At 35.2% G+C, this 22624-nt stretch overlaps 1 protein-coding gene across 4 annotated transcripts in view; it reads left to right on the top strand.

The window, feature by feature from the left end:
* The window catches only part of USP15 (ubiquitin specific peptidase 15), a 123959-nt gene that overhangs the window by 6821 nt on the left and 94514 nt on the right, over window positions 1-22624 (top strand). For all 4 annotated transcript variants that reach the window (XM_024736466.1, XM_024736465.1, XM_024736469.1 and 1 more), the window contains exon 2: window positions 13375-13502. In XM_024736466.1, the coding sequence (XP_024592234.1) occupies window positions 13375-13502 (128 nt within the window). The remainder of the gene's footprint in view (window positions 1-13374; window positions 13503-22624) is intronic.

Raw genomic sequence — 22624 nt, 5'->3', positions numbered from 1 at the left:
TGGACCCGTGAGCCATGGCCGCTGAGCCTGCATGTCCAGAGCCTGTGCTCCACAACGGGAGAGGCCACAACAGCGAGAGGCCCGCATACCGCAAAAAAAAAAAAAGGCTCTCACAAGTTAAGTCCAATGTGGCTCTGAGACCAGGCTATTCTGAGTTTCAGAGAGGCAATTTTTGTTATTTTTTTTAATTGAAATATAGTTGATTTACAATGTTGTGTTAGTTTCAGGTGTACAGCAAAGTGATTCAGTTATACCTATACATATATCCATTCTTTTTTAGATTCTTTTCCATTATAGATATTACAAGATATTGAATATGGTTCCCTGTGCTATACAGTAGGTCCTTGTTGGTTATCTGTTTTATATATAGTGTTTTGTATATTTTAATCACAAACTCTCCTAATTTACCCCCCCACCCCACCCCCAAAAACACACATACACACTCACACACTTTCCCCTTTGGTAACCATAAGTTTGTTTTCTATGTCTGTGAGTCTGTTTCTGTTTTGTAAATAGGTTCATTTGTATCCGTGTTTTTAGATTCCACATGTAAGTGATATCATCTGATATTTGTCTTTCTTTGTCTTACTGACTTCACTTAGTATAGAGAGCCAGTTGAAACCTGGGAGCATTAGAGACAAAATTAAAAAGAGCATCAAGTTCCTGTAGTAAAAAAAAAAAGATTAAGAATGATAGGGTGATAATTATATTTATCATGTTGTACATTACATCTCTAGTATGTATGTATTTTCTAACTGTTAAGTTTGTACCTTTTGACTGCCTTCATCCAATTCCTCTTCCCTCCACTCCTGCCTCTGGTAACCATACTCTTTTTATATGAGTTTGTTTGGTTGGTTGTTTTTGTAGCATAATTGTCCTGTATCACTATGTTACTTCCTGTTGCAGAACATAGCGATTCGATATTTCTGTACATTTCAAAATGATCACCAAAATAAGTCTAGTTATGATCTATCACCATGCAAAGATATTACATAATTATTGACTGTATTTCCGGCACTGTACATTTCATACCGGTGACTCATTTATTTTGCATCTTGAAGGTTGTACCTCTTAATCTCATTCACCTATTTCTCTCCTCCTCCCACCTTCCTTTCCTCTAGCAACCACCTGTTTGTTCTCTGTATCTCTTCTGTTTTGTTATGTTTGTCCATTTTTTAGATTCCACATATATGTGAAATCATACGTATTTGTCCTGTCTGAGTTATTTCATTTAGCATAGTACTCTCTACATCCATTCATGTTGTTGCAAATGGCAAAATTTCATTCTTTAAGGCTGAGTAGTATTCCATTGTAATATAATTAACAGTGCTGTATGTTATATATGAAAGTTGTTAGAGTAAATCCTTAGAGTTCTCATCATAAGGAAAAAAGTTCTTTTCTATTTAATTTTGTATTATATGAGATAATGGATGTTCACTAAACTTATTGTGGTAATCATTTCATAGTGCATATAAGTGAAATCATTATGCTGTACACCTTAAACTCATATAGTGCTGTATGTCAATTATATCTCAATAAAACTGGAGGAAAGAAAAAAAGAATGATAAGGGTTAAATGATCATGGTTAAAGAGACTTGATAATTTGGGTTGCTTTATATTTTTTAGCAATATAACAGCTTGACAAATTTTAACAGTTTAATCAAGAAATTTTTCTTTGATATAGATGGAAAATGTATTTTCATAACTTTGGATATCAAGCAGAAGAAACTTTTGATCCTCAGGAGAGATGTAGCTAAGTATATGTACTGTGTAGTTGTGGCTATGATTACAAATATTACCACTCTTTTATAAGGTTAAGAGCTTTTTGCATGTATGAAGTAAGTGATAGTGTTCTCATTTTACAGATTCAGAAACTGAGGTACAGAGTTAAGTGCACGTGATAATATACTCAGTCAGTGGTAGAGCAGAGATTCTGACTTAGGCAGTCAACTCTAATGCCTGCATTTTAAACTGTACTGCCTGCCTATGAGTGATAAGTCATAGCCATTTATGGAAGCATTTTTTTGAGGGATGAATACTTGAAAGTATTAGAATCAAGAAGTGACAGCTTTGTCATATTAGTAAAACACCATATTCATCTAGTTATCCATGTGAGGAACCTCTAGAATTTTCTAGGTCTTTCTGGTTTAGCCTTCTAGTCGTAGCAGTCTCATTTCTAACTAATATAGCTCTTTGATACAGATGGTGGTTCCCGTTTCCTGCAAAGTCTTTTTTTTTTTTTGCAGTACACGGGCCTCTCACTATTGTGGCCTCTCCCGTGCAGAGCACAGGCTCCGGATGCGCAGGCTCAGTGGCCATGGCTCACGGGCCCAGCCGCTCCGCGGCATGTGGGATCTTCCCAGACCAGGGCATGAACCCGTGTCCCCTGCATTGGCAGGCAGACTCCCAACCACTGCACCACCAGGGAAGCCCTCCTGCAAAGTCTTTACATGCTCCTACCTTATAGGACTTTACACATCATTCATATTATTTCCAGTACATTTTACTAAGCCCTGACTTTCCCTTTCTTCAAAACCAATCTCTGTAAAATCATCCGTAATAATTCCATCCGGATCTATGGCCCTTTCACTCTCTGCTTTTTTTTTTTTAAAAAAAATACAAGAGCTTTATAGTGATATAATTCACATATCATACAATTTGCCCACTTGATGTGTACAATTCACTGGATTTGGGTATGTCCACAAAGTTGTGCAACCATCATCACAATCAATTTTGGAATATTTTTATCATCCCTAAAAGAAACCTCATACCTATTAGCAGTCTCCCCTGTCCGCTTTTCTACCCAAATCTCCCTGTTTTTGGCAGCTACTAATCTTTCTTGTTCTATAATTTTGCCTTCTGGATATTTCATGTAAATAGAACCATATAATATGTGTGAATTTTGTGCCTGGCTTCATTCACTTAACATGTTTTTTAGGTTCATCCGTTTTGTTTTGTGTATCAGTACTTCATTTCTTTTTATTTCCAAAAAATGTTCCATTGTATAGATATACCATATTGAATTATTCCTTCATCGGTTGATGGACATTTGGGTTGTTCACAATTTTTGACTGTTACAAATAATCCTGCTATGCACATTTGTGTGCAAGTTTTTGTCTAGACACAAGTTTCCATTTCTCTTGGGTGTATACCTAGGAATGGAATTGCCGAGTCTCTATGTTTGCTTTTTAAGAACTGATAGACTCTTTTCCAAACCAGTTGCACCATTTTCCATTTCCACCAGCAGTGTATGAGGGCTCCAGTTTCTCCACATCCTTGAAGTGCTTGTTGTTCCCTGTCTTTTTGATTAATAGCCATCTTGGTGGATGTGAAGTGGTACCTCATTGGGGTTTTGATTTCAGTTTTCATAGTGGCTAATGATGTTGCACATCTTTTCATATATGCTTATTGACCCTTTGTATATCTTTGGGAAAATGTCTGTCTGGATCCTTTGCCTATTTTCCAATTTGGTTATTTGGTTCTTTATTATTGAATTTTAAGAGTTCTTTATTCTGGATACAAATTCCTTATCAGATAGATGATTTGCAGAATTTTCTCTGATTCTGTGGGTTTTCTTTTCACTTTCACAATCTTACTTGGCCTCCTTCCTGAGTTCTTTATTTGTCTCTTAGTTTAGATGTAAAAAGAGGTCATAAAAATTAGTTCTTGCCAACTGATGAATTTAATGTGCAGAGCAGAAAATAGGTTGGAAACGCTTCAGATCTAAAAATTAAAATATAAAGGGATGATTATTTGGTTTATTTGATGGTTTATTTGAAAGAACTTCACAGCTTTCTTTGGTTATGTTTTACTGATGAGTTTTAGTTTGTGGTACTTAAAAAAAATTCAGTGAAATATCTAGTTTATAACGATTTAAAATATTACATACGGGACTTCCCTGCCGGTCCAGTGGTTAAGACTTTGCCTTCCAATGCAGGGGATGTGGGTTCATTCCCTGGTCAGGGAGCTAAGATTCCACATACCTTGTGGCCAAAAAACCAAAACATAAAACAGAAGCAATATTGTAACAAATTCAATAGCACCTTTAAAAATGGTCCACATCTGGGCTTCCCTGGTGGCGCAGTGGTTGAGAGTCCGCCTGCTGATGCAGGGGACACGGGTTTGTGCCCCGGTCTGGGAAGATCCCACATGCCGCGGAGCGGCTGGGCCCGTGAGCCATGGCCGCTGAGCCTGTGCGTCCGGAGCCTGTGCTCCTCAACGGGAGAGGCCACAACAGTGCGAGGCCCGTGTACCAAAAAAAAAAAAAAAAAAAAAAAAGGCCCCAACAAAAAAAAAAAAAAAAAAAAAAACAAAAAATATACAACTTGATGTTTTGATAGACAATACATTTAAAAAAAAAAAAAAAAAAAAAAAAAGGTCCACATCAAAAAACAAATAAATAAAATACTAGATACTATTAATATCTCTTTTAGTATTAAAAATGGTCTATGCTATTGCAACTCATGTAATTTAAACAGTATTTTATTAAATGAGAGGATTAGTCATAGAGTGAATATCCAAAATTGTTTATGCTGTTAATTCTACGCACAATAGTTACGCATGTTGTTTTCAGATTAAGTGTGCTACATTGGATTAGGCTGAAATTTTTATGTATCTTCTTAGTTGTAAAAGAGTGACAGTATTATGTCTACTTTGAGGAGAAAAAGGTAGGATTTTTTTGAAAAAATAAACGTCATATTTATGTCAGTATTAGGCAATTAAGAAGGAACTGCTTATCTGAAAGTTGTCAGCATAAACATGTACTAATCAAAAAAAAAAAAAACAACACACAACTATACATTCACTAGCTCTGTGGTTTTCTAAATCCAGCTTTTGGGATTTCACCATTTCCCTGTACTGCTTTTAAATGTCTTTGTATTTAGGACTATTTCTAAGTCATTTATTGGTCCCTTTATATCTTTCTTAAATTTGCTTCTAGTGTGTATAAAAACACTAAACAACTTTTGAGACTCTCCTATCTTTCCTCACTATCATCCCCCCCAAAACAACCCAACAACAACAAAAAACCTACAACCTGGCTTTTTTAGTTCTTACAGTAGCTTTTCTGCATTTGAGGACTGTCTTAAAATTGACTCAGATTTATTTTGGGTCCTAAAATTGACCCTGCTTCTCTGGAGCCATTGAAGATTATTCTCTCCAGACCACAGTACAAATTGTCTTTCTTGATGCCATTAGAATATTTAGCACCATACAATTGAAATACCCATAACTTTATGTAAGTTTTTGATTTATTAAACATTTCATGGGTATTTGAACCTCCCACCAATCCTGTGAGATACTGCCAGTGGTCATCATGAAATGTAAATCAGATCATATCTCTTCTAAATATTTTTCATTGGCTTTCATTGCATTTAGGATAAAATCTTTAATTACCTTAAAGGCTCTATGTAGTCTGGCCCCAGCCTACCTTATCTAGCATCTCTTCTCCCTTTGTCATAAACTCCAACTGCATTTAGTCAGTTCCTCCAGCATACCTAACTCCCAAAGTTGTTCTGGCCCTAGCACGTGCTTTTCCTTCAGTCTAGCTAGCTTTTTATCTTATTCTTCGTGAAATAACTCCTGTCCATATGCTAAAATATTATTTTTTCAAAAAGCCTTTCCTTTATTCTAAATAGGGACCCCTTTATTATGCTTTTATAGCTCCCTATGCGTCACATCACTTACTACAGTATTTTACTACCTCTTAATTATTTACTGTCACTTTCCTCCACTAGACTCTGAATTCCATGAACATAGGGCTCTTGGCTATTTTGCTAACAACTAATGCATACGGAATAGCATATATGTAGTAGACCTCCAATAAATATTTTTTGAATGAATGTATTTCAGTTTCTAAGATGAACAATCTAAAGGTTTAGCATTGAGTAACTTCTTTAAGACCTCACAGCAAGTAATGTCAGAAAGAGAACTTTGGTCTAGTACTTTTTCTACAGTAAATTTAGAATTCACATCTACTTAAGTCTCATTTCAGGAGGTAAGAAAATTTATAAGCAAAAATAATCATGAAAACAAATTGCTATTGGGAGTGCTTTTCTGCTAAGTTCCTGATAGGCAAAGATCTAACATTTACCAAAAGGTGCCCCCACTTTGAAAATACTTATTTTGTTCATGAGTGAAAAAGAACTTGAGGACTGGCCTCGGGATGCAAATTTTGGAATCATTGGTATGAGTTACAATATCACTGAGAGTATTAACAGTGAGAGAAGAAGAAATTTGAGAGCAGCTCTGTGGAATACTAACATTTAAGGAGAGGAAGAGAATGCTGTTAAATTACATGTATATAATTATATGTAATATATATTTACTGTTATATTAATACAATATTATATTATCATACTATTATTAGATATAATATATAATATAATATATATATATTCCTCCCACCCAGAAAGGTAGAATCACAGATTATTTTTAAAAGCATTGATATGGTAATAAAATTATGGATCCTTTGGATTTGTTAGAATGGCCGTTGGTAACTTAGTGAGAACCTTTTTGAGAGCCCATTGAGGTAGGAAGATCTGTTGTGCTAGGTTGAAGAGCAGGTGAGGGTTGAGGAAAGCTTGGCTGCGGGGACAAGTCAGAAAAATGGGGGTAGATAGAAGAGGAAATGAATATGTGAGTTGGGAGGTTATGTAGGGGGAATGGGGAAAAGAGTTGGCCCCTCTTATATGCTAAGTTAAAAAAAGAGAGAAAAGATACAGGGAGAAACAAGGGGAATAGGGGCTGTTAATGACATAAGTCTCCAAGGAGGCAGAAGGAAATTAGATCCAAAGACTAGGAACAAAAATTATTAGCCTTGGATTTAAGGAGGGTTATATCCTCCACGATATATAAGGGAATCAGGTATGATAAAGGTGTGGAACAAAAGAGTAAGAAAGTTGGGGCTTTTACTTCCTTGAAAAGTAAGCAGCAAGGCTGCCTATTCAGCCTAATGGGCTAGAGACTTAATGAAACTGGCAAATTATTGGAAATAGAGAAGGCTAAATGGAGACATGCTGGAGGATTGTGGGTCATCTTTAAAGGACTTGAGATATTGATTGAAGACCATAGATCTTTAATCTCCATGAAATTTTCTTTAGTAATTTTTGAACTCAGATAATAACATCAAAATATTTTCATATTGATGTACTAGTGTTTGAGAATCATCAGTTGTGACCTAGTGTGAGGCATCATCATAAAATCCCTTGTAATCCACTGAAACAGAGGGGAATGACAGTGATTAAGCCACAGCCAGAGGCCTTAGTCAAAAGTAAAATGATCTTGAGCATATTTTGGTACATTTGCTTCATAGCTTTTTATATGGGAACAGTCAGGTGGCTCAATATTATTCAGAAATATTTCACCTTTAGTTTCATCTATAAGGTATAGACTCCTTTGTGTAAGAAACTTAGTCTGTTTATCGTAAAGCGATTAATAACTACTCTGTACTTTGGGCTATCAAGATGTTTGCACATTAGCATTTACTTGAATTTTAGATGGTTGCAAGTCTATAGTTTAATGTAATATTTGATACTAAAGCTTGATCAGCTCAAAATCAGTATTTCTGTCAGTTTTAGGATTTTTTTTATTGATTTGCTTATATTATCTTCCCAGATATCAAGGGTAATAATCTCTACTTTCTGTACTTTGTGCTTTTCTTTTCTTATGAGATGTCAGCCAGTCATTTTTTACTTTTCTGGCTTACTTACTAGGCGTTAGTTACCTAAAGGAAATATTTCTTGAAAATGAATACATTACTATATATCAGAATCATAATTTGATCAATTTGGAAATAATCAAATAAATCATGTTTTTCTAAAGAAAATTCTTCAAAGCTTATGTAAGCTTTTTGTTCAAATCTAATGCAAATTCATCTGTTGGATTTGGAAGAGGTAATATAAAATGTAAAAGATAAATATGAGGTAATAGAAAATTATAAATTTCTTTAAAAAATAAAACTAAAGCTATGCATTTTATACATTTTGCTGTACATATTTTTTATCCTATTTTTATGCTTGAAATTTTCATTTGCTGAATCTATCAGCTTTGTTGACTGCAGCATTATTCATAGTCTGTACATTTGACTCCATTTCATTTTGTGTATATATATGAAGATATATATAAACTATTAATCTATATTAAATAGAAAACATATTAGTCATAGTAAATATTTCAGAATACAAAGAAAATTATAACAAAACACCTGTGTACACCTTTCTTAGTTAAAAAAAATAAAACATTACAGATACAGTTGAATCTCCCTAATCCTAACCCGTTCCCTCCCTTGCCAGAGGGAGCCACCATCCAGAAATTGATTTTTATTATTCTTTGCTTATATTTTTAATATATGCATGGATTTATGAATAATATTATTTGTGGCATGTTTAAAATTTTATATAGTTGTACTGTGTGTGCATATCTATGTTATCTTAATATGTTTGTGTTATATTACATGTAGCCTTTTGCAGCTTGTATTTTTTAATTCAGCATTGCAGTTTTGAGATTTATCCATGTTAGTACATGTAGTATTTTTCATTTTAGTTTTTGGGCAGTATTTCTTGGTAGGAATGATGAATATTGGTTTTGGGTTTTTTTTCCAATTTTCCATTTGCAAATTATGCTGCGTTATGTATTCTTCAGTTGTATTCTTGTAAATATGTGCAAGAGTTTCTGTAGGGTAAAACTTAGCAATGGCAATACATGATTCTATGGTATGCACATCTTCATCTTTAATAAATATTGCCAAATTCTCCAAAATGAGGATACTAGTTTATACCCGAGTTGGTAGTTTATGAGTTGCAGTTACTACACATCTTCTCCACACTTAATATTATTGACACATGTGCATGTGCTTGTGTTTTCACCAATTTCATGAGAATGATGTGGTATGGTATTAATTTGTATTTTTCATACTGCTTATGAGATTGAACATCTCATGTGTAGAGGCCATTCTGATGTTCTGTGAATTGCCCTTTTTTTGCATTCTCTTTTTAAAAAATTAATTTAAAGGAGTTTTTCATGCTCTAATCCTTTGTTGGTTATAGGCAGTATAAGTATCTCTCCCAATCTGTATCTCTCTTTACTTGGTGCCTTTGTTGAACAGAAACTTTTCATTTTAACCTCGCAATTTTATCAGCTTTTACTTTTAAGATTTTTTGTTTTTTGTCTTAACTCTTCCTATATTCTGAAGTAATAAGGATTTTCTTCTGTATCTTTTAAAAAATTATAATTTTGCTTTCACATTTATGTTTTTAATCCAACTACAATGTATTTTTGTAAGTTTCTGCTGTAATGCAGCATGTGTACCTAAGAATCACTGTGCTATATGCAAAATTATGCAATAAAAACCACAGGGCATACAGGAAAAATAGGGTTGGGGCACAGAGCTTTAAAAAATTTTTCAGGGACCCATTTTTTTTTAAAAAAAAGATAATAAAATGGTAGCATGGTTTTACACATTTTAAATGGTTAATAAATACATTAATACTGCAGTAAATATGGTATTTTTATTTTGAAAAAGATGAGACTTGCTTGAAGAGGGATTGTGAAATGGTAGAAGGAGGGTTATCCGAAATCTGCCAAGGAGTTGTAACACCAGATGTGGAGAGTGTGGTTCATAACACACATGGTGAATGTAGGTAGGTGTTTAAAATGTATGTTTTGTGCATACCTGTGCTGCTCAGTGTAGCTGGGAAATTTTCCACATATATCTAGTGTTTGTTTCAGTTAGGACGAGGGTGAGACAAGCAAGGCACCTAGGGTGTAAAATTTAAGGAAGCACTCCCTGTTAGGGTCCCTAGGCATCTCACTTGCCTCACCCTAGTCCTCGCACTGCTTATGGGTGAAGTAGTGCTTAAGCATGCACTGAATTTGTGTTACTGTTCCCTTGTATGTCAATCATGTTGAACACATTCAGGCTTTCGTAAGAAGCTTTTTCGAATAGAACTGACTACATATGTGAGGTATAGAGCTCTTAATTAATTTTTCCCGTATATATAGCCAGATCTTTCTACACTGGTTTGTAATGATTTTAGCATGCAGCATAGTTCCACATATATTTGAGCCTGGTTCTTGTTTCTTTGTGCTATTTTCATTGGTCTTTCCACTTCTCCCTATGCTAATAACACATTTGCTTAATCACAGGTCTGGCACTAACTTTGTAACCTTGGGCAAGTTAATTTCTGTGTGCCTATGAAATTATAATAGTGCCTACCTCATTGGGTAGTTAAAGGAGTAAATGAGCAGTATATTAAAGTGCTTAGAAGTATGTGCCTGGCCCAAGAGTAAAGCTCAAATGTTAGTTATTTTGTTATTATTAAAAGTAATCCCTGTTAGTTAATAGAGAGTCTTGAGATCTAGTAGACTGAGATTGCCATCTTGTTTTTCCTTTTCCAAACTAAGGAAATGGGGAGAAGCTTTTGGAAGGATTCCCTGAGAAAGTGATGGTTAAACTATCTGAAAGATGATTAAGAGTTAACTAGGTGTTGAGAGCAGTAGGAGAATATTTGAGGCAGAAGGAGCCATGAGGCAGAAAAAAGTGTGTCCAGGAACTAGATCTCAGCACAAAGAAAAATGGTACCAGTTAAGACTGGAGAGGTAAGTAGGAGCAGATCAGATCATGCAAGACCTATTAGGCAATGTTAAGCATTTTAGACTTCATGTTAAAATCAGTTTATAACTATTTGTAAAGATTGATATTTCAAGAATAAAAGCCACGAAGTATTAATCTTTACAAATGGTTATAACTATTCAAAAGAGAAACCCAGAAGCTAAAGTTGGGTGCATCTGGACCCTAATAGCATATCAAGGATTAAGAGTGCTGTTGAGAATGTAAAATAAATTCAAGTCCTTGTTCACTTAGTGAGCTGTTAGTCACTTAGTGAGCTACTATTGATTTTGTTCGAGTCTTTTATGAGTTAAAATTAAGGAATCTTGTGTTTTGGGCAGATTCTTAATAGATTACGATTAGAGTTTTTACAGTACAACAAATCCGTGTAAATGTCTTGAAATAATTTTTTTCATTTATTTGTCCAGTTCATCTAATTTCAAGGATGCATCTATAACTACACATTATTTCAGTAATAGACGCTCCTGTTTTTTCTACTTCCCTCATGTTTCATGACCACAACATTCTACAAGTAAGTTATAGGTGCCTGTAATAGAAATATGGTGACCATTTTCAATTGAAGGTAGTGTTAAAAACAGCTGAATTTTCATCAATTGGGAGAGTTTCCTCTCATAATGGTTTCATTATACAGAAAGCACTCAGTTCAAGATCTAAAAAAGAAAGTTGAACTAGAAATGTTATGGCAGCAGATGAATTCTGCCCAATGCAACCCTGCACTAAAACTAAAGGATTTATTAAATACTTGGGGAGGTAAAACGTCATCTTTTAGAAATATCTTTTAAGTAAATATAAATAGAACTTTGACAGTATTCCACAAATAGTTTTTAATGTAAGTTTTATAAATGACATTTTGAATTATAGTATTATTGTTAATCTATAAGTTCAGCACAATTCTAATCAAAATCTTAATAGGGATTTTTGTGGAACTTGATTAACTGATTCTAAAACTCATAGGGAATATCAGATGGCCAAAGATAGTTAAGACAGTTTGCAACAAGAAGAAGCTGGGGGAACGTGCCCTAAATAATATCAATATAAAAGTAATTAAGACAATTAAATTGGCACAATGATAGAAAAATAGATGAATGGAGTAAGGAAAAGATCGCTTAGTATGACATTTATTTGCAAAGAAAGCAAATGAAATGTCTGAATATCTTGTTTAAATTGCAAGGGAGAAAGACTCTAAAAAATTTTAGAGGGTGATATACAGTTAAGTATAATTTTCTTTATTATCAATTTAACATATAAATTCATTGCTAGTCTAATCTATTTTATTTATCTTAGAAACAGCGTTTTCTTAAAACTTAGTTTTTCAACTCTTATTTTCTCATAAATATCAAAATCTACAATTTGGGAGCTTTCCATTGTGTAACCCTGATAGTGGGTTTGGAATACTCATGTATAGATAATTCTGCCTTACCCACTTTTAGGGAATTAAACTGCTGATGAATATTATTTAAGAATTGTGGGGTTTTGCTATGTTGGTGCCTTTGCTTCAAACATAACTATAGTGTTTCATTCCTATAGTGCTATATGTATAGTGCTATAAGCACAGAAATATTAGAATGATGTTCTTCTAAAAAACTTGGTTATACATGTGGGCTTTAAACATCTTGTTAATCTTTACTTTTGCTTTTGTTTGTGATTGAACCTGGTTAAGTGTGGGGAAGGTATTTCTGGAAAAGAATTTAAAATAATTATGAACCAGTGGCAAAGCATAGTAGGTATAATACAAATCAATTCGTAAAGTTTTTTAGATTTATAATTTTTTATGCTTTCTTTGCTAGAGAACCATTATTTTATTTTTTCTGTCACTGGTCATCTGATGAGAAACTAATTTAGGTATTTGAAAGTAAGATGAATATAGTTTCAGTAATGCTTATTATAGTGCTTGGTATCACACTTTTGAAATCAATTAAAAACCAGTCCTGCTTGCCCCAGCAGATTTTACTAATGTATGAGAAACAATTGGAGACAGTATTGTTGTTACTAACTTTTGTTGGTAAAGAAGCTAATTATTTTTAAAGTTTCTTTTAAGCTTTGATTATAATTACTAAAATCAATCTTGCAAACCTTTAATAATTGCTTTCCTTACCCCATAAAAGATACAGTTAAATATATAAAATTAACATACTGTAAGTTTTTTACAAAAGAACCATTTTCCATATTTATATTTTACCATGTTGCATTTAAAATTTTATTTTGACTGATTCTTATAATTACCATTCGAATTTTTGTTCAGTTGGTAAATATTCTGTTGAATAGCTATTTCATTTTTTTAAAATGCTGTTAAGGATTTTTTTTAATGTATATGTTTTTTGGGATTTTTTGCGGTACGTGGGCCTCTAACTGCCGCGGACTCTCCCACCGCGGAGCACAGGCTCTGGACACGCAGGCCCAGTAGCCATGGCCCACGGTCCCAACTGCTCCGCGGCACGTGGGATCCTCCCGGACCAGGGCACGAACCCGCGCCCCCTGCATCAGCAGGCGGACCCCCAACCACTGCGCCACCAGGGAAGCCCTGTATATGTTAATATTTGTCTTTAGTAGATACTTTACAGAACAATAGAAATAATACTTTACACAAGTGAAATATTTTTCTTCTACTGTGACATTATAGTTATTCTCAGTAATCCTTGGAAGTAGACATGTACTTTGATATAAAATAAAATATAAAAAATAGGCAGATTTTCTGCTATTCCTATAGTTCCTGGTATTTTCCTTTACCGATTTCTCTTCTTTTTTAGGTACCTAGTCGATAGTCGCTGGTTCAAACAGTGGAAAAAATATGTTGGCTTTGACAGTTGGGACAAATACCAGATGGGAGATCAAAATGTATATCCTGGACCCATTGATAACTCTGGGCTTCTTAAAGGTATTATTTCCTTCTTTCAGTCAGGTTGTAAATGTGTTCGTTTCAGTATGTTATAGTAATATGGAAAATGTTAATGTAAATAAATTGGTAAATTAGAAATTTCTTTGTGTAGTCATCCCCCAGTGTCCATGCGCGGATTGGTTCCAAGACCCCTTTCAGATACCAAAATCTATGGATAGTCAAGCCCCTTATATAAAATGGCATAATATTTGCATGTGATCTGTGTATCCTCCCATATACTTTAAATTATTTGTAGGTTATCTATAATACCTAATAAAATATAAATGCTATGCAAATAGTTGCTGGTACACAGAAAATTCAAGTTTTTCGTTTTGGAACTTTCTGAAATTTTTTTTTCCCTCAAATATTTTCTGTCCAGGGTTGGTTGAATCTGCAGATACAGGACCCATGGATACAGAGGGCCGACTGTATTATAGATTTGACCTAATGAATTCAGATTATTTTGTTATAATTAGTTATATTCTGTATCATGACAAATCCTGTTTGTCATTTCTGATTAGTAAGGGTTTATTATCGTTTAAACCTAGAATGTAAATTAGAAAGCACTATCTTATTGTTTGAGGGAAATGCTGTATTGTGTATTATTTTGCTAATGGGCACATGACTTTTCTCTTTAAGTTGGGGATCAGTGGTATATGGTTACATTCTTGGATTTTTGCATTAATCTTCTACAACCTTTACTACTTGCCAGCTCTTCTAAAACTCGCATAACATTTAAAGAGAATAAAACATAAGTACCAGAACTTCCATTTCTGGCCAGGATGGAATAACAGGGACTAGACTTATCCTTCCACTTGAATGAACTAAAACGCTGACAAAAAACATGAAACAGTGGTTCTCAAAACATTGGACATCAGGCAACAAAGAACAGTGATCCCTGAGAGGTATGAAACAAATGAAGTGAACCCTATGATTTCCTCAGCTTACTGCACTGAGTTTCCAAGACACGGCACAGAAGGAGAAACTCACGCAAAGCCTGGCAACCTCCCTTAGTTGAGGAGAGAGTTTGGAGTCCACGGAGACCAAGGCAGCCAGAGTTCTCAGGGCAGAGTACCAGAGAGGAATGAGCAGCACACAAGGAGAGAGAGAGACCTAGAGATCTATAGAAGCTCTCTTGTAAGTCTAGAGGTGACTGTTGACCAGTGCATGTATGTGAGGAAGCTACCCAAGGCCAAGGAAAGAACCATCCAAAAGAATTAGAAGGGGGCTTCCCTGGTGGCGCAGTGGTTGAGAGTCCGCCTGCTGATGCAGGGGACACGGGTTCGTGCCCCGGTCCGGGAAGATCCCACATGCCGCGGAGCGGCTAGGCCCATGAGCCACGGCCGTTGAGCCTGCTCGTCCAGAGCCTGTGCTCCGCATCGGGAGAGGCCACAACAATGAGAGGCCCACATAACACACACACACACACACACACACACACAAAAGAATTAGAAGGAACAATCGTTTAGGTTCATGTTACCAAATCAGGTTCATTTGCCAGATGCACAGCAAGCCAAATTCTGAGATACCAAGGTTTGCAGCAGAGAAAGGGTTTATTCATAAGGCAACCAAGTGAGGAGTCGGGAGAACAAATCTCAAATCTGCCTCCCTGATGGCAAGAGGCTCAGTGTATTTATGGGAACAAAGAAGCAGGGTGGTCTGAGGTGTGGGGAGCGTGGGAAAAGGTAATTGGTGATAAGGAAAGAGTGAGGTAATAGTCGTTCTGTGCAGGTACAACTAAGCTACTTGCTTCTCTGTGGGATGCATGTTCAGAAAATGGAGGCATTAGCGGGTGCTGAGGGTGGAGTTTTTGGCCCTTTCATGTCAAAAGGTCACCAAGCGGACACTCACACAAGCCCAGTTGGACGGTCGGTGGTCTTAAACAGTCTTAGCTCCACCTAGAACTGTACACAGCTGATTTCAAGTTCCTGAAAAACAACTCAGGCAACTATCTTATCGTTTAGGTTATGCGAAGCTTGGAGGACATGCAGGTTTTTATAAAAACAATTGAAGTGTGCTTGATCAGTAAAGGCAGGTTGCAGTTATAGTTTAATGGATCTAACTGATGAGTATCCTCCGTTTCACTCATAAAGGTCCAGGAATAATGTGTTCACGGTAGCCAGAGTGGAGAACCTTATAAATCACGGGGTAGACTGCAGAGAATGGGTTTGCCTCTCTGGAAGGGCAAAATTTATCCTTCTAAATTGAAAGTATCAAACTATTTCCAAGTAACTTAACTGCATGTCAGAACAGAACACAAGAGTATTTGTAGGAATACAAAAAATATCCAGCATCCAACAAGATAAAATTTGTAATTTCTTGGATACAACCAAATATTACCTGGAATGCAAAGAAACAGAAAAATACAATGCATACTAAGGAGAAATAGCAATGTTTAAAAAATATATTTTTTAAGCGGAAAAGAACGAAGAACAAATGAAACATACAAAACGAATAGTAAGATGGTAGATCTAAACCTAGCTCTATGAACAGTCGTATTTAATGTAAATATCCCAATTTGAAGTAGAGACTGTAAGATTGCATTAAAAAAAAAAGACCCAACTGTATACTGTCTACTAGAAACCCACCTTAAATATAAAGATACCAATAGATTAAGAGATTGAAAAATTGTAAGACTGACCTCCAGTGACCCTCCTCTTACATAATCATCTCCTTTTTGAGTGTGAGTGGAACCTGAGAATAGGATATCATTCCTGTGATTATTTATATTATATGACAAAAGGGAGATTATCCCAGTGAGCTTTATCTAATCGTGCATGCCCTTTAAAAGCAGAGTTTTCTCTGGCTGGTAGCTGTAGAAGTGAGGATTCAAAGCATGAGAAGGACTCATTGCTGGTTTGAAAATGGAGGGGACTACGTGAGAAGGAAGACAGGCATCCTCTAGGAACAAAGAGAGTCATTGGGCCCACAGCTAGCAAGGAAACAGGGACCTCATACCTGTAGCCATGAGGAACTGAATTCTGCCAACAGTCTGAATGGACTTGGAAGTAGATTCTTCCCCAGAGCCTTCAGATAGGAGACCAGCCTGGTGACATCTTGATTTCTTCCTTGTAAGACCCTAAGTAGAAAACCCAGTTGAGCCCATCTGAACTTCTGACCCACAAAACTGTGAGATAATAAATGGGTGTTGTTTTAAACTACTATGGTTATTTGTTATGTAGCAATAGAAAACTAATACACATACTAACACTAATCAAAAGAAAGCTGGAATGGCCATATTAATATCAGACGTTAAGTTTTAGAATGGAGAACATTACTAGGGATAAAAGTTCATTTCATGATCAAAATGGGCCAGGACAATTTGTTAAGAAAACATAATAATCCTAAATATATACCCAGCTAATGGCATAACTTGAGAATATATGAAGCAAAAACTGATAGAACTGCAAGGAGAAATAGAAAAATATCCACAATTATATAATGGATGTTTCAGTATTCTTCTCTCCATAAATGATAGAAAATATGTAGACAGAAAAGTAGTAATGAAATAAATCAACCTACCTGTCCTAATTGACATTTATAGAATATTCCACTGAACAACAGAAGAATGAAATTCCTTTTTAGGTGTACACGTGAAGCATTTAGATAGACTATATTCTGGGCCATAAAACCTGTCTCAATAAAGTTAGAAGGGAGCTTCCCTGGTGCTGCAGTGGTTAGGAATCTGCTGCCAATGCAGGGGACACGGGTTTGAGCCCTGGTCCAGGAAGATCCCACATGCCACGGAGCAACTAAGCCCATGCACCACAGCTACTGAGCCTGTGGTCTAGAGCCTGTGAGCCACAACTATTGAAGCCTGTGTGCCACAACTACTGAAGCCCACGCGCCTAGAGCCCATGCTCCACAACAGGAGAAGCCACCGCAATGAGAAGCCCGTGCACTGCAATGAAGAGTAGCCCCCGCTCACCGCAGCTAGAGAAAGCCCGGGTGCAGCAACGAAGACCCAACGCAGCCAAAAATAAATAAATAAATTTAAAATAAATAAATAAAGTTACAAGGATTTAAATCACATGAAATATGTTTTCTTACTACAGTGGAATAAATAAGAAGTTAATAACAGACAGTTGGAACATCTTCAGATGTTTGGAGACTAACATACTTCTGCATAAGCCATGGGTCAAAAAGAACTCAAAGGGGAAATTAGCAAGTATTTTTACCTAAATGAAAGTGAAAACAAAACATATCAAAACTTGTGGAAGGTAGCTAAATAGTATGTGGGGGGGGGGTAATTTATAGCCCTTAACATCTATAAAGAAAAGAAAGGTCTGAAATCTTTGACCTTGGTTTCTGACTCAAACTAAAAGTAAGAATAAATTAAACCTAAATCAAGCAGAAGAAAGGAACTACTAATAAGTTCAGAACAGAAATTAAAGAGAAAATAGAGAAAATCAATGAAACCAAAAGCTGGTTCTTTGTGAAGATAATAAAATTTATAAATACCAGAAAAAGGGAAAAGACACAACTACCAATATCAGGAACAAGAGAGGTAACATCCATACAGAAATCTACAAACAGCAAAAGGAGAATAAAAGAATATTATGAACTTTATGCCATTAAATTCAACAAATGAGATGAAAAAGACAAATTTCTTGAAAGATGAAAACTACCAAAGCTCACTCCAAAAGAATGGATTCTCTGAATAGCCCTGAATAACAAAAGCTCTTTTAGAAAATTGGGAGAGAATACATCCCAGTACATGCTATGAAACCGTCATTACCTTGATACCAAAATCTGGCAGAAACATTTCAAGAGAAAAAATTCTAGACCATTATCCCTCATGAACATAGATGCATCAGTTATTAACAAAATTTTAGTAAATCAAGTCCAACAATAAAGAGGATATATACAGAAATAAACATTAAGTATAAATAGAGAAATAAATATTACAAAGATAACATATCATATAAAACAAAAGAGTAAAATACAAGGAAACTTCCTCAACCTCATAATGGACATCTGTGGAAAACCTACAGAAGACATACTCAACCGTGAAAGACTGAGTCCTCTCCCTCTACAATCAGAAAAAAGCAAGGATGTCTACTCTCAGCTCTTCAAGCCAAGATTGTACTGGAGGGCCTAGGCAGTGTAATAAGGCAAGAAGAAGAGTTAAAAGGCATACAGCGTGTATTGGAAGAAGTAATAAATCTTCCTTTATTCACATACACCTATGTCTATGTAGAAAATTTAATGGAATCTATAAAAAGAAAACTTCTAGAACTAATAAATGAGATTACAAGATCATTATTCAAAAACCAATTGTATTTTTGTACACTAAAAATGAACTAACATGAATTGAAATTTTAAAAGTACATTTTATAGTGGCACCAAAAATATAAAATACAGATAAATCTGATAACATGTGCAAGACATGTAAACTAAACACTATAAGACATTGCTGAGATAAATAAAACCTAAATAAAGACAGAAATTATGTTAGTGGATCAGAAAGCTCAATATTGTTAAATTCCCCCACTCAATCTACAGATTCAGCACAATTCCAAATCACATTCCTAGTAAGTTTTTTTCTCTCATTTAAAAATGAGACAGAATTTACATACCATAGAATTCATCCTTTTAAATTCTGTGATTCACTGTTTTTTAGTATATTCACAAAGTTTTACAACCATCACCACTGTCTAATTCCACAAAATTTTCATAACCCCAGAAAGAAACTTCGTATCCATGAGCAGTCACTCTCCATCCCCACTCAAGACCCAGCCATAGGCAATCACTGGTATACTTCTGTCTCTATGGATTCGCCTTTTAGGGACATTTCATCTAAATGGAATCATACAATATGTGGCTTTACCGTTTGACCTCTTTCCCTTAGCACAAAGTTTTAAAGTGTCTTCATGTAGCATGAATCAGTACTTCATTTCTTTTTATGGATGAGTAATTTTCCATTGTATGGAGATATGCCACATTTAATTTATCCATTCATCAATTGATGGACATTTGGGTTTTCCCTTTCTGGCTATTATGAATTATGTTGCTCTGAGCATTCACATACAAATATTTGTGTAGATTTATATTTTAATTTCTCATGGATCTATACCTAAGCATGGGATTACTAGGTCATATAGTAACTCTGTGTTTAACTATTTGAAGAATTGCTAGACTTTTCCAAAATAGTTGCACCATTTTACATTCCCACCAGCAAGAAGTAGGGTACCAATTTCTCCACATCATGCCAACGCTTGTCATTGTTCGTTTATTGTAGCCATCCTAATGCGTATGAAGTGGTATCTGTTGTTATTTTGATTTGTATTTCCCTAGTGATTAATGATGTTAAGTATCTTGTCTGTGCTGCTTATATCTTTTTTGGAGAAATGTCTATTCAGATCCTGTGCCCATTTTTTAATTGGGTTATTTGTCTACTTATTATGTTTTAAGAGTTGTTTATGTGTTCTGAATACTAGTCCCTTATCAGACATATGATTTCCAAAAATTGTCTCCTAACCTGTGGATTGTCTTTTACTTTCTTGATGGTGCCTCTAAAGCGCAAATTAATTTTGATGAAGTCCAATTTATCTGTTTTTTTCATTTGGTTGCTTGTGATTTGGGTGTCCGAAAGCATCACCTAATCCAAGATCAGAAAAAACTTATGTTTTTTTCTAAGAGTTTTATAGTTTTGGCTATTATATTTATGTCTTTGATCAATTTTAAGTTAGTATTTATATATGGTGTGAGGTAAGAATCAGTTGAACAGATTAGAGAATCCAGAAGTAGATCCACACATATATATGGCCAGTTGATTTTACAGAAAATTGTAAGGGGAATTCAGTGGAGAGAAGATAGTCTTTTAAACAAATGTTGCTTGAGCATTAAGTATCTGTTTGCCAGAAACAGGTGAACTTTGATCTATACCTGGCACCATATGCAAAATTAACTCAAAGCAGACCGTAGACCTATATGTAAAAACCAAAACTATAAAAAAAATAGGAGAAAAATTTTGTGACATTGTGTTAGGCAAAGTTTTCTTAAATATGAATTTAAAAAGCACAGTTGATAAAAGAAAAAAATTATTGGCTTGTATTTCATCATTAACAAATGGTTCAAATGACACTGTTCAGAGAATGAAACAATAAAGCACAATGTGGGAGAAAATATTTGCAAATCACCTAGCTGATAAAATATTTATATGCAGAATAAGCAATTCCATAAAGCACAGTGGAAAAAGTAGACAAAAGGTTTGAACAGATGCCTCACCAAAGAAGATAGTGTTTTCAAAAAGCACATGTGGGACTTCCCTGGTGGTGCAGTGGATAAGAATCTGCCTGCCAATGCAGGTGACACAGGTTCGATTCCTGGTCCGGGAAGATCCCACATGCCATGGAGCAACTAAACCCGTGTGCCACAACTACTGAGCTTGCACTCTAGAGCCCGCAAGCTGCAACTCCTGAGCCTGTGTGCCACAACTACTGAAGCCTGCACAACTAGAGCCCGTGCTCCACAACAAGAGAAGCCACCGCAGTGAGAAGCCCACACACCACAATGAAGAGTAGCCCCGGCTCGCCACAACTAGAGAAAGCCCACGCACAGCCAAAAATAAATTAAAATTTAAAGAAAAAAAAGCACGTGTAAATATACTCAACATCAATTGTCATTAGAAAAATGAAGATTAAAACCACAATGAGGTCCTACTATACATGTGTTAAAATGATTAAAATTTAAAAGATGAGCCCATACCAAGTATTGACAAGGATGTGGAGCAAGTAGAACTTTCATACACTGTTTTTGGGAATGAAGTAGTCTTGTAATTTCTTAAAAAGCTAAACATACGTTTACCATAGGAACCAACCATTCTACATATGAAAACGTGTACATGAGTGATCACATCACTGTTATTTGTAGTAGAGAAAATTAGAAACAATCCAAAATGCCCATCAACAGCTGAATGGATAAACAAATTATAGAATACCCATATAATGAAATCCTACACAGCAATTAAAAGGAATGAACTATTGATACATAAAAACATGGATGGATTTCAAGATAATGATGCAGCATAAATGAAGCCAAACAAAGCAGTACATACTATTTTTTATATAGTATTGTAGAAAATGCAAATTAGTCTACACTTGCAAAATACAGATAAATGGTTTTCAGGGGACAGGACAGTAGACCTGGACGGACAAGAAGAGATTACAAAAAAGCGCTACAGGGAAACCTTTGGTGGGGGGGTGGGATACTGATAGATCTCTTCATCGTTTTGGTGATGATGGTTTCACACTTGTAGTGATATGTCAGAACTTATCAAATTTTACACCTTAAATCTGCAACAGTTTGTTGTATATCAATTTTATATCAATAAGCACAGAAGTAACAGAAATTAGGGGTTCTGTGTTAAGGGGTGTTCTCCTCCTAAAAAAATGATCCAAAAATTGATCATTTTATTTTATCCACTAGATATAAATTACTATTTGGATCCTGTTACATAATAAAATCATTTACTCAAAATCTTGAATTATTGTGGAGAATAGCATAGAAGTCTTAATTTTTAAACTTTTTCTCTTTTCCTAAATTTACTTCAAAGTAGTCTGTTATAGTGGAAAGAAAATGGATATTAGCATAAACAGATACATGTTTGAGTCCAGTCTCTACAGTTTTCTATATGTGAACTTGGGCAAGTTAATCAATATCTGAATCTATTTACTAAGTAAAATGTAGCTATCTACTTCATAATATTGTTCTGAAAATCAACTGAGATAAAAGGGTTTTCCATAATAATACCCTTCATAGTACCTGCAATTTTCTGAATGATTTGGGGCAAGTTACTCAATTTCCTTGAATATGTTTTTTGATCTAAAATAGATATCTATCTCTGGCCTGTCCTATACTACATTTCTAGTTGAACTGGAATTTTGAAAATGGATCATAGAATTAGAACCATATCTGAACAACTACCTCTACTTCAGATCTGTGGAGGAATCTAGATCATGGGCCCTCTGGAGTAATGAGATGCCCTTTTGTAATTTCCGTCATGGTTCCCAGCCCATGTGCTTTGGCATCATTGTTAAATGTTATTGATTTGCTTCTGAATTTTCTTCATCAGCTAATGCTAGAATGATCACTATTACCATGTGAGGAATCTCTGATAC

This window comes from Neophocaena asiaeorientalis, unplaced genomic scaffold (genome assembly GCF_003031525.2).
Source record: "Neophocaena asiaeorientalis asiaeorientalis breed wild unplaced genomic scaffold, Neophocaena_asiaeorientalis_V1.1 scaffold134, whole genome shotgun sequence".
NCBI classification, from domain to species: domain Eukaryota; kingdom Metazoa; phylum Chordata; class Mammalia; order Artiodactyla; family Phocoenidae; genus Neophocaena; species Neophocaena asiaeorientalis.
The sequence above is the reverse complement of the archived record's forward strand: the minus strand, read 5'-3'. Positions and strand labels throughout refer to the sequence as shown.